Source organism: Somniosus microcephalus, chromosome 17, assembly GCF_052327205.1.
Source record: "Somniosus microcephalus isolate GS21.2 chromosome 17, FLI_Smic_1.0, whole genome shotgun sequence".
NCBI lineage: Eukaryota > Metazoa > Chordata > Chondrichthyes > Squaliformes > Somniosidae > Somniosus > Somniosus microcephalus.
Window position 1 is genome coordinate 6,860,792 of NC_141003.1, and position 13,653 is coordinate 6,874,444.

General features: G+C 45.8%; 1 protein-coding gene across 1 annotated transcript in view; it reads left to right on the forward strand.

Moving 5' to 3' along the window:
* Positions 1-13,653, forward strand: part of vezt (vezatin, adherens junctions transmembrane protein) — a 64,311-nt gene that overhangs the window by 10,523 nt on the left and 40,135 nt on the right. Inside the window, exon 2 of the mRNA XM_086009875.1 lies at positions 7,913-8,044. Within this exon, the coding sequence (XP_085866001.1) occupies positions 7,913-8,044 (132 nt within the window). The remainder of the gene's footprint in view (positions 1-7,912; positions 8,045-13,653) is intronic.

A 13,653-nucleotide genomic window follows, 5' to 3' on the forward strand; every position in this document is an offset into this window, starting at 1 on the left:
CTCTTCCCAACCTCAGATTGCAATGCTACTGCACAAGTGCACATACGCACTACTAGGCTACTTAGCCAAGTGGTCATGATACTGGACTCACAATCCACCACAGCAAATTAGGAAATTGAAGTAATTAAATCTGCTAATTTGTGGGCTGGCTCCAGATAAATGACCATGAAAAGCTGCGGTTCTGATGAAAGGTCACCAACCTGACGTTAACTTTGTGTCTCTCTCTCTCCCCAAATGCTGCCTGACCTGCCGAGTGTTTCCAGCATTTTCATTTCAGATTTCCAGCATCCGCAGTATTTTCCTTTTTGATGAAAGGCTGTTGGATTGTTGTAAAACCCAACTGGTTCACTAATCCCCTTCAGGGAAGGGAACCTGCTCCCACCCCTACCCAGTTTGGCCGACAGGTAACTCCAGTCCTACATTATGTGGTTGACTCTTATTGCCTTACCGTGTCAGACGTGGCTCAGTGGGTAGCACTCTCGCCTCTTGAGTTAGAAGGCTGATGTTGGACATTGTGGAGAGTTAAAGGATTAACAGTCAAACTTCTTCGTATCATAGAGCAATAGACTTTCCAATATAAACAGGATGGCTTTGAAGAGCCGTGAGAGGAATAGCTTGTCTTCTGATCTGTAAAGTGCTTGTGCAAAGAAATACATTTTTGTAATGATGTCAGCCACGAGAGTGAAATGTAACTTTAGGGGCTAGGGTAATAACCATAGGTAGAGGTATCCATTAGCTATAGTATAGAAAGATGACCGTTGATAAAGCCTGTTCTTCAATGAGATTTAAGGACAGTTACATCAGGAATACGCATCCACAGTGCTATTCTACATCAACAGCTGCGTCGAGGTCGTCACGACCCATAAAAATATCAGGACATACCCCAACCAGAAACCCAGGATGAACGGAGAGGTCACTGTTGAAAGCACGCGACGCAGCATTTAAATCTGGCGACGCGGCGGCTTACAGTGCAGCTAGGACCAACCTAAAAAAGGGTATCTGGACTGCCAAAAGGAAACAGACACTGCGGATAGAGGATCACTTCCGCAACAACTCGGACCCCCGGCGCATGTGGCAAGGCATCCAGTCCATCACTGACTACAAGGGCAAAAACACCAGTCCCCCGGTTAGCGATGCCTCCCTTCCGGAGGAGCTTAACAACTTCTACGCTCGCTTCGACAGGGACAACATGGAGCCGGCTACCAAAGCCTTGCCACCCCCGGAAGACCAGATGCTCACTCTGTCGACCTCCGACGTAAGGAGTGTTCTACGCAGAGTGAACACATGAAAGGTTGCTGGACCGGATAGCATCCCTGGACGGGTACTCAAGGAATGTGCTGATCAGCTGGCTGATGTCTTCACCGCCATCTTCAATCTGTCATTGGCCCAGGCAGTAGTTCCTACATGCTTCAAGACCGCTACCATTATTCCTGTGCCAAAACAAACGGCTGTGACGTGCCTGAACGACTATCGACCTGTCGCACTCACACCCATCATAATGAAGTGTTTCGAGAGACTGGTCTTAGCCCACATCAAAGCCAGTGTTCCTGCCTCCCTTGACCAACACCAGTTTGCCTATCGTGCAAACAGATCAACGGAGGATGCAATCACAACTGCTCTACACTAGGCACTGAATCACCTAGATGGTAAGGAGACCTACATCAGAATGCTGTTTATAGACTACAGCTCAGCATTCAACACTATCGTCCCCAACAAGCTGGCCACCAAACTCCAAACTCTTGGCCTGAACACTTCCCTCTGCAACTGGACCCTGGACTTCCTAACAAACAGACCCCAGTCTGTCAAATTAGGTAACCACACCTCCCCCCCCCCCCCCCCCCGACCCTGAACACGGGGGCCCCACAAGGATGTGTGCTGAGCCCCCTCCTCTACTCCCTCTTCACCCACGACTGTGTGGCTGTTCATGGTTCCAACACCATCATCAAGTTTGCAGATGACACCACAGTAGTAGGCCAGATCACCAACAATGATGAGTCAGCCTACAGGGAGGAGGTCCAGCATCTCATGAAGTGGTGCGCCGATAACAACCTGGCCCTTAACACCAAGAAAACAAAAGAAATCATTGTGGACTTCAGGAAGTCCAAAGGCGGAAGTCACACCCCCATCCACATCAATGGGGCTGTGGTGGAAAGGGTGGACAGCTTCAAGTTCCTCGGAGTCCACATCACGGAAGACCTCTCCTGGTCCCTCAACACCTCCTCTCTGGTGAAGAAGGCCCAGCAGCGCCTATATTTCTTAAGGAGGCTGAAGGGATGTAACCTGTCACCCCTGATCCTCTCTAACTTTTACCGTTGCACTATAGAGAGCATCCTGACAAACTGTATCACAGTGTGGTATGGTACGGCAGCTGTAGCTACTATGACCGGAAAGCCCTGCAGCGGGTAGTCAAAACTGCCCAACGCATTACCAGCACCCGGCTACTGACCATAGAGCACATATACCAGAAACGCTGTCTACGGAGGTCACGATCCATCATCAAAGACCCTACCCACCCCAGCCACAGTCTGTTCGCCCTCCTACCATCTGGGAGACGCTACAGATGCATTCGCACCCGTACGACCAGATTTAGGAACAGCTTCTTTCCCAGGGCTGTCATCCTACTGAACTCCACAAATAAACTCTAAAGCCTGCACATCTGCCAGTGCACTTTATTATGGTCATATTTATGTTAATGTATTACAAGCCAAATGTATGTTGACTGTTTAAATGTCTTAATCCAATTGTACACTCTCGGGAGCCGCAAGCCTACATTTCGTTGTACTGCACTTGTGCACTAACAATGACAATAAAAGTTGATTTGATTTGATTTGATTGATTTGAAGTCTTGTTTAAGGGAAGTAGCTTTTGAGTGAACAACTACAACTGTTTACTTGAATAGACTGTCTTCAAAGGATTTGGGAATAGATACGTCATGAGGTCTTATCTATGATGTGTACCTTTGATGTAGGCAAAATATGATGTAGAAAGGAGCCTGGTTTTCAATAGTAATTCAGAAGGCTCGAAAGATACAGAAACCGAAAAACCACTCTCTGATCCCTTAACCTAGGTATCAATAAAGTCTGTTTCGTAGACTACACTACAAAGTGTCTCGTGCTTACTCAAAACATGTTGTGAACCATAGAAGGAAGGAGGTTGACTGCGAACAGTTGTGGTTTCAAGTCGCACTCCAGAGACTTGAGGACAAAAATCTATGTTGACACGCCAGTGCAGTACTGAGGGAGTGCTGCACTGTCAGAGGTGCCGTCTTTTCTCCTTATGTGGCTCGGTGTCAAGTTTTTTGTCTTATAATACAACTGTGAAGCGCCTTGGGACGTTTTACTACGTTAAAGGTGTTATATAAATACAAGTAGTTGTTGTCTTTTGAATGAGACATTAAACCGAGGCCCTGTCTGCTCTCTCAAGTGGACGTAAAAGATGTTTGTGGGACCTTACTGTGCGCAAACTGGCTGCCGTGTTTCCTATGTTACAACAGTGACTACATTTCAAAAGTACTTAAATAACAACTGAAAATGCTGGAAACACTCAGCAGGCCAGGCAGCATCCATGGAGAGAGAAAAACAGAGTTAACGTTTCGGGTCTGTGATCCTTCGTCAGAACTGGAAAAAGTTAGGGATGTAACAGGTTTTAAGCGGGTTCAGAGGCAGGGAAAAGTGGGGGAGGGGAGGAAGCACGTCATTGGTTGTATAGCGCTTTGGGACATCATGAGGTCGCAAGTCCTTCTTTCTTTCAGGGCAACTAGGGTTGGGCAAGAAATGTCGACTGTGCCAGTGATGCCCATATCCCAAGAATGAATTTTAAAATGACGTCTGTACTTCCCACACAAGATGTCTTTTTGGTCTGCCTATGATTTATAGTTCAGAGCCAAATTACTGGCAGTAGGTGGTGAGGAACTGTTGGGACTGCCCAAAATCACTTTATTTCAGAGAGGGGCGAGTTTAACCCCATCAGTCTGGATTGTATTCAGACCTCATACCCAGAGGAGAGAGGACAATATTCTCTCAAGAAAGATGACTGCAAAATAATTGCTGCTAAATATCTACAGTGGATATTGTTTCACACAATTTCAGGGAATGCATGAAAATCAGGACGGGTGTGAAAGGAGTTAGCTTAGATGATCTCACCCTGGTACCTCAAGTTCACCACCACTACAGCCCAGAATCTGGGACAGGTATATTAACTTAGACGTTCTTCCACACTTGTGAAACTCCACGTGATGAACTCTGTGCTCACCTAGGCGGTCAGGAGAGGTGCCACCAAATGTGTGACATTTCCCCATAGCTTATTGTTGTACATCTCCTGCAGCTTGATTACAGAACAACACTGAAAGAGGTTTTGGGTTTGATTATTTTTTAAAAGAAAGATCTCGAGTATCCTGATGTAGAAAAAGTTAACTGGACATTTAGGGCCAAAATAATGCAGTGTTCTAAGGAAGGTGTACCTCGTGAACTTAAGTTTAAAGCCATTCTATTAAGCAGACAAGTGAATTTTACCTGTCTGCTCTGTAACTCGTACTGATGAGATGAGAAGCCACTGGTGTCTTCTGAAACTAACTGCCACTTCCTTGTAGTAAATCTCACAAATTTAACACCCCAGTGTTTCTGGACAAAATTACCGAAGACACTTGCATCTTCAGTTGCCGCCGAAACTGCACACCACAGATTGCCAATTCCATCCTCCTTCCTGGCTGCTCAACCTCCGTGTCCTGCCTGACCCTGAGCTGAGCTTTGAACCCCATGTCCATCAGGAAGATTGCACACTTCAACCTTGGCAACAGGGGCCCATCCATGTCAACTACTTGTCAATTGCCTCTGTCAGATCCTGTTTGACTTCGCCCAGGCTCTCCTCAACTGTACCCTACACTCCAGCTAGTCCAGAACTCTTGTCACTTGTATCCTGTCCATCATCTCTCTTGCTCCCGTCCTTGCCAACCTCCACTGGGCCGCTGTTCCTCAGTGCATCGGCTTCAAAATCATAGTCCTTATTTTCAAAATCCCATCACTCCCTATCTGTATAGCCTTCTCCAATCCCACGACCCAGCATGCACCCTCCACTCCTCTGATTTCAATCTACTGTTCGCCCCACCGAACTGCCCCCCCCCCCCCCCGGCCACATACACTCCCATTGATGGCACAGCCTGCAGCTGTCACCCTCCTGCACTATGGAATTTTCTCCCTAAACCCCTCTCCCTCGCTTCCGACTTACACCGCCTTCAGAAGACTCCTCAAAACCTACCTTTGTGACTGCTTTCAGGCATCTTCCCATATTCCTGAACACATCCTGTTAGGGTCCAACAAACCTTCTGCCTCTGTTACGGCTCTTTGGATGCTTCATTATGTGACCAGTGTTTTAAAATTGCAAGTTGTTAATTAAATATTGATGAATAAATGTTTTTGTTCAACCAAAAAAATTCCTAAACTTTAAAACAAAATCCCCAATTCCCTCCCCCCTCCCATTTACTCGCCTTACTTCCTGTCCTGAAGGCAGCAATCTGTGCAGTTACTTTCCAGGACATAACCCAAGTGTTTAGTTTTTTTATTGGAAGTTTCTACAGTGAGCATCTTTGCAAATCATCACATCCATGACCAACTTGGTCCTTGCCCAACATCCACTAGCATGCATGAATCACTGGACGGGGATCAGGAGCAGCAGCCCTGTCACTGTTTTTCTTCGCAACCTGGAATACTGAGGTCAGTTTTAGTTCCTCTACTGCCATCCTAGCTGAGCTGAATTAACTTCTACATTTACCAATTGAACCTGGACCCTTCCAGTTCTATGCAGCTGAGTGCCACACCACATGACCCATTGAGTCCACAGAAGGTGGTGTGTTTTGTAAGCTTATGCAAATTCAGTTTGTTGGTCTTAAAGAAGAATTAGAAGCTTTCTTTAGTTAAATCTTCTCCTTCTCCTTCTTAGGCAGTCCTTCGGAACCAAGGAGGACTTGCTTCCACATTAAAAATGAGTTCTCAGGTGACTGATGAGTCCAATGCGGGACCTACAGTCTCTGTCACAGGTGGGGCAGACGGTGGTTGAAGGGGCGGGTGGGTGGGGTGCTTGGGTTGACGTGCGCTCCTTGCGCTGCCTGCGCTTGGCTTCCGCTTGCTCCCGGCGAAGAGACTCGAGGTGTTCGACGCCTTCCCAGATGCTTCTCCTCCACTTTGTGCGGTCCTGGGCCAGGGATTCCCAGGTGTCGGTGGGGATGTTACACTTTTTCAAGGAGACTTTGAGGGTGCCCTTGAAGCGTTTCCTCTGCCCACCTGGGGCTCTCTTGCCGTGCCGGAGCTCTGAGTAGAGCGCTTGTTTTGGGAGTCTCGTATCGGGCATGCAGACAATGTGACCCGTGCATTGGAGCTGATTGAGCGTGGTCAGAGCTTCGATGCTGGGGATGTTGGCCTGAGCAAGAACACTGACGTTAGTGCGCCTATCCTGCCAATGGATTTGCAGGATCTTGCGGAGGCAGCGTTGGTGGTACCTCTCCAGTGCTTTGAGGTGCCTGCTGTACATGGTCCATACAGCATACAGCAGGGCGGGTATCACTGCTGCTCTGTAGACCATGAGCTTAGTGCCGGGTTTGAGGTCCTGGTCTTCAAACACTCTCTTCCTCAGGCGACCAAAGGCTGCACTGGCACACTGAAGGCGGTGTTGGACGTCGTCGTCGACATCCGCCCTTGTTGACAGTAGGCTCCCGAGGTATGGAAAGTGGTCCACGTTGCCCAAGGCCTTGTCGTGGATTTTGATAATCGGGGGGCAGCACTGTGTGGCAGGGGGCAGGTTGGTAGAGGACCTTTGTCTTACGGATGTTTAGTGTAAGGCCCATGCTCTCGTATGCTTCGGTGAAGGTGTTTACGATGGTTTGGAGTTCGTCCTCCGAGTGAGCGCAGACGCAAGCATCGTCTGCATACTGTAATTCGATGACAGAGGATGGGACGACCTTGGATCTGGACTGGAGGCGACGGAGGTTGAACAGTTTCCCGTTTGTTCTGTAAATTAGCTCCACTCCAGTGGGGAGCTTACTGAGGGTAAGATGGAGCATTGCAGCAAGGAAGATTGAGAAGAGCGTTGGTGCGATGACACAGCCTTGCTTGACCCCGGTTCGTACGGGAATTGGGTCTGTGGTGGAACCGTTGATCAGGATCACGGCTTGCATGTCGTCGTGAAGCAGGCGGAGGATAGTGACAAACTTTTGAGGGCAGCCGAATTTGAGGAGGACACTCCATAATCCCTCATGGTTAACAGTGTCGAAGGCCTTTGTGAGATCAAAGAAGGCCATGTACAGTGGTTGGTGCTATTCCTTGCATTTCTCTTGTAATTGACGTGCGGTGAAGATCATGTCCATTGTGCCCCTTAGTGGGCGGAATCCGCATTGTGACTCCGGGAGGAGCTCTTCGGTCACTGGGAGAAGGCGATTGAGGAGGATTCTTGCGATGACTTTCCCTGTGGCAGACAGCAGGGAAACTCCTCTGTAATTACCGCAATCGGACTTGTCGCCTTTCTTGAAGATGGTCACAATTACGGCGTCTCTGAGATCCGCTGGCATGCTCTCCTCCTTCCAGATAAGAGAAATGAGTTCATGAATTCACGCCAGTAATGCTTCTCCGCCATGCTTTAGTGCCTCGGCGGGGATTCCATGTGCTCCTGAGGCCTTGTTGTTCTTCAGTTGTCGGATGGCCTTTTCAACCTCATGCCGGGCTGGGGTTGTGCTGAGATGGTGGTGGATAGCATGCTGTGGGATGGAGTTGAGGACACTCGTGTCGAAGACAGAGTCGTGTTATGCAATAACATAAGAACAATAACAATACAGGTCTCTTGTAAGCTTGAAAACTAACTTGGTGTGGACTGTGCTTTTATACCGCTTGCCTAAAATGCCTCTTTTTATTTCCCTTTTATGTATCAGAACTCTCCTTTGTACCAGTACTTGCAGGATGTGGGACACACTGACTTTGAAACTTGTCCAACTTCACCACGGGTGGAAGAATGCTCATCAAAGGAGGAACCAGATGAACTGGATATCCCTGCCACACCAAAAGTGAGTGCTTAGAACCTTGAGAATAACAAAAGGGCACGTTCTTCCCAGAATAAACATCATGGGATCCAGCTCTGTCCTGACATTAAAGATACAGCATCCTTTCAGTTAACTTTCTTTTCTTTTTTCTTTTCTATTTCTTTTTGTTCTTCTCTGTCAAAATTAGCTGTGTGTTTATGTCTTTTACAGAGAAATTTCAGTCAGAATTTTGGGTAGCTCAACACACACAAGTTTTTGAAACTTTTCTTGAACCACGCTTAAGATTTCTGTGAATCAAAATAACCTGTTAAAACAGCAACTTGTATTTATATAGCGCCTTTAATGTAGTAAAACGTCCCAAGGCGCTCCACAGGAGTGTTATCGGACAAAATTTGACACCGAGCCACATATTATTAAAGATATATAAGGACAGGTGACCAAAAGCTTGGTTAAAGAGGTAGATTTTAAGGAGCGTCTTAAAAGAGGAAAGAGAGGCGGAAAGGTTTAGGGAGGGAATTCCAGTGCTTGGGGCCCAGACAGCTGAAGGCACGGCTGCCGGTGGCGGAGTGAAGGAAATCGGGGATGTGCAAGAGGCCAGAATTGGAGGGATGCAGATTTCTTGGAGTGTTTCAGGGCCGGAGGAGGTTACAGATATAGGGCAGGGCGAGGCCATGGAGGGATTTGAAAACATGGATGAGAATTTTAAAATCGAGGTGTTGCCGGACTAGGCGCCAATGTAGGCCAGCAAGCACAGGGGTGATGGGTGAGTGGGATTGAAAGATCTTTTCATTGATTTATTTCATGGTATGAATGTTGAATTTCTGTGCAGCCTTCAAATATTGTATGTTGATGGCAGTTGAAGTAGAATAGCAATGCCATGTAATCTCTGGAATCCTTTATATGGACTAATGCATGAAGAAATAGTTTACCTGCCTTAAAGTTTTTCTGTGACTTATTACCAGAGTCTCGATATGCTGATTTATAGCTGAAAATCTAATTGGCGGGTTAGATTCGTTCAATCTGTAGCTCAATATATTTTTTCTGGTTTTATGCATGTCTGGTTATAGTTTCATTCCAAGAAAAATGCACCTCATACTTGCAAAGCAGTCAACTTAAAAGACTGGTGTGGATAAATTGAATATTTCACACTGGTAAAGTGGGAGAGAGCTGTTGTGAGCTTGAGGTCGGGATGCATTATTGCAAGGGAGCAAAACGAGCTTTACTTTGCACGTGAACATATTTTATCTTACGTGGGCGAGCTTGATGTTGACAGTCGATGCTAAAAATGGAAAGTGTTTCATTTGCCAGAACTGATAGCCCTCACCTTGATGAGAGCGAACAAAGAATTGCCAAACAAATTTCTTATGCGGGGGGAAAAAAATTGAGGTTGCCATTTTAATTATACTGGATAACTTAAATTATTGCGGAACACCTCCGTTCAGTCCGTACGGGTGACCCCGAGCTTCCGGTCGCCTGTCACTTTAATTCACCGCTTCACTCCCACTCTGATCTCTCTGTCCTCGGGCTATTGCATTGTTCCAATGAAGCTCAACGTAAGCTCGAGGAGCAGCACCTCATCTTTCGATTGGGCACTTTGCAGCCTGCCGGACTCAACATTGAGTTCAACAATTTCAGATAATTATCCCTGCCCCCAGTTTTCATGCAGTATGATTTTTGCCATTCCCATTTGCAACATTTTATCTTTCCTGCCTCTTACAAAAGTACAGGATGTTCTTTCTATTCCTTCCTCCCCTCCTAACCCCCCCCACCTGTCTCTGCACCTGCTTAATATCTGTTCCATCTCCAGCTTTTTCCAGTTCTGATGAAGGGTCCCAGACCTGGAACGTTAACTCTGTTTCTCTCTCCACGGATGCTGCCTGGCCTGCTGAGTGTTTCCAGCATTTTCTGTTGTTATTTCATGTTTCAACACTAGTTTTCCTTGGGGTTTGTTCTGAGCACCTTCTAAGTCTGCTGAACAGCTGACTTTTACCCGAGCATCGTCTAGGCTTGACTTCTGGTGGGATTTTTACTTTATTTTAACATTCAGCCTATTTTAAAAAAAATCAAAATGTTTCATGGTTTTGACAAAGAAACATTTAAAAAACCCACCGACAACATCAGTTTAGATAAAGTGCTTTCTGTTGTTGCACAGTAGTTCTCTCCACTGGGCCCATCAGTTAGTTTGCTTGTCTTGCTGTGCAAGTGAAGTTTAAAGGTAGCGAGTGATTCCAAATGTTTTATGTTAGTGTACAATTGGGCTAGAGCAACATTTCATTCAAAGTTGGAATTGGAATTGCCCTTGAAAGAAGCTGGAGTTTGCTGCAGCAAATCGCTTAAAGCAAATACTTCAAACAAATATTGTTGACATTTTTTGAAGTGGATTATTCATCAGAGATGGGTACCTCCCAGAATGTTGGTAAATAGCCCTTTTACCTTACTGTAAATTTTGTTTTATATAATCTTACACATGAATGCCATTCTGCAAATTACTACCATCACTACTTATAGTTCAATCTTGAAAGTTAATGTCATTTCAAATGTTTCTTCAGGGTAAAAACAGCAATTAAATGGAATTCTGGGGATAACATTGAGAGGGATTGAACGCAAAAACAAAGGCGGTCATGATGACTGTTTAAAAGGACCTCGAGGCAACATCTGGAATAGCGTGTGTGGTTTTGGGCTGCTCATCACAGGAGAGCTTTAATGGTCCTTGAGAAAGTTCATCAGATTTCCCAGGATGTTGTCAGGGATGAGGCATCTGACTTGTGAGGAAAGGCTTGAGGAATAGGGCTGTGTTCTCTCCGACTGAGAAGATCGAGGGGAATTTGATAAAGATGGTCAAAATGATAAAGGGAGTAGACAAGGGAAATATAGGGAGACTATTTCTATTGGTAGGTACATCAAAGTCACGAGGCCATGATCTCATGATACATGCGAGCTACGGGAAGGGTGAAATTAGAAGAAATGTTTTCATGTAAAGAATGATTGGAATGTGGAATGCTTTTCTATATGGTGATTGGTTTTAAATTACTGAAAGAAGAACAATATATAAAAGGATATGGGGAGAAGGCAGGAAAATGTGACTGTATAAAATCAACCACCTTGGTCTGTCTGAGCAGCTGTCCCCATACAAGGATTGAAAACGTCAAGTAGCCATTTCTGTATCCTTGTCCTGAAGAGCAACAGTAGTTCATTAGCTATATCATTGAGTACAGCTGACTTTCTGCATTTTAGGTTTTCATTGTTATTTATATCTGCACAATATTGAGCTGCTGATTGTCGAATCTTTTGTGTCTGAGGAGTGAGTGGCATCCTGCTTGACAATTTGTTTTGTGCGGTGCTTCATGAGCTAGTTTGTTCATCATTTAGGATGAGTTGGTGTGCGATTTGGTTGTGAGAGACTATGGCAATGTGCTTTGGTTGTTGTCCCCAAGGGTTCAGCTTGTGAATGGTGGCCAGTGCATTTCTGCTATTGTGGCCCAGGTTTGTTTGTTGTTGCAATCAGCTCCCTCCAGTTTCACTCCTTTCCAATCTCGAGCATTTACCCAAGCCTACGGAGATTGAGTCAATCAGTTCCGTCGATCTGTTTGTTTGTTCTGAAAGCACAGGTACAGATGTCCCCTGGGGGTGTGCTTTTAGGGAGCCTTCCACAACAGGGAGACAAATTCTCCACAGTGCTCATGTTGGAGTAATATTACAGATCGATTCATCCACTTCAGAGGTAAGACCTTCCCAGTGGTCAGCCTTTCTGAACTGAAGTCTCGGCAGGTACTTTGTTTTCCTGTGTTGAATTGCAGCCTCTATTATCAGTTGCACTGATCTCTGGTCACTGCCACGACCACCTTTCCGAAGTTGTCTACGTTATCCGATGCGACAAAAGCTAAGTCGGGATTGTACACCTTGTTCCATTGTGCATTTGTCCTTGGGCTCATAGAGCGAAGAAGGTTGCTTGTTGCCTCCTCCTTCTCCCCCCCCCCCCCCCATTATAGTCGTTGTTGGAATGTCCCCAGATGCGGTTGTGCCTGTTGACGTTGTCTAGAACCAGGCATGGTTTTTCTGGCAGGGGAAAGCCGGGTGGCCATGCAAACTGGTCACCTAGTGGTTTGTGAATAGAAACCTCTGCTCTTCAGTTCAACTATGATAAGTTCCATTGTATCATGGTGTTTCACAGCAGTATTTTTCACCAGTTTTTTATCATGTTTCAAATATTGTGCTGCCATAGATGTTACTTTTGATGTTTGCAGCAATGTGCATTCCTGGGATGTTTGGTACAGTTGTGTCTCTTGCAAGGACATGATATCTGCTTTCATGCCAAATAGGATGCCTACCTTCTCGAAGGAAATCCCTCCAAATTGATGCTGACAATTTTGAATGGTGTCTTTGGCCGAGGCCCTGAAGAGGGCTGTTTATGCCGGTGTCTATCTATTCTATTGCAATCTCAGTGCGCATTATCAGATTTGGTCTCTCCCATAGTTAGTTACACTGGGAGATTAACAGGGGTCACAATGTGAACGTATCTGACCTGACTCCAATCAGTGCTGTGGAATCTTTTGCGTCCACCTGACAAGGCCGATGGGGGCTCAGTCGAACATCTCATCTGAAAGACGGCACCTCCCATCGCACTGGACTGGAGTGCCAGCCTAGATTATGTGCTCAAGTCTCTGGAGTGGGGCTTGAGCCCACAATCCACTGACTGAAAGGCGAGAGCTACCACTGAGCCAAGGCTGACACAACTGCAGAGATTTGTACATCCCACTCCCCCACCACCCAATCTCTTCATGCACACACTATTATCTGGCCAACAGGTGGCCAGCAACTTGCTCCCAGGCCACTGCCCTTGTCACTCAGTAATTCGGCATTTGTGAGAGCAGCCCAGGGTGACGACTCTGCCAGTCTCTTGTTTCCCCTATGAAGAAACAGGTGGCTTTTGCCCATTATGATGCACAGCCAAGACACGAGGCCATGTCATTACATGGCATGGTGTGCTGGTTCACCAGCCCATCAGTCCAAAGATTAGGCTTTACTCTCAACTAAAACCTCAACTTTGATTCTTATTTTAAAGTTTTGTGAAGCAAAATTGTTGGTGATTTTACATTTTTAGATTTGTATCTAATATAGGCGTGAATCTTGTACAGCTAACAAGCATTCATTAAAATAGTCAGTAAATATACAAACGATTACAAACAGTTCATTGAAAAAGAACAGCATATTGTGCGGGACAGCCTCGTGGAATGGAATTGGAAATGTGGCATAAAACCTTCAACCGTTTAAAATGAAAACAGCTTTCATTTTATTGCTCCTTTTCTGACGGTAGTTTTGAGCTGTTTGAGTTGTTTTGCAATGGAAACGCAGAACATGCACTCATAGATGCATATCATCTAGGTTTTATTTCAGGAGTATGAAAGACCTGTAATTCCGAGAAATGTTTTTAATAAGCCAGGGATGAGAAAACGTCATTCAGACCATCAAAGCTCATTCTTTCCGTACATTTCTTGTGACTGTAATAAACCCTATAAATACATCACTGCCGACGAGAGATTATGGGCAACAATGCTTTAAAATGTAACGGCCGTTCTGATTTCTGGTCATGTTACTGGAATATTGTATGGAGTAGGTCAAATCAGCTGATTCCC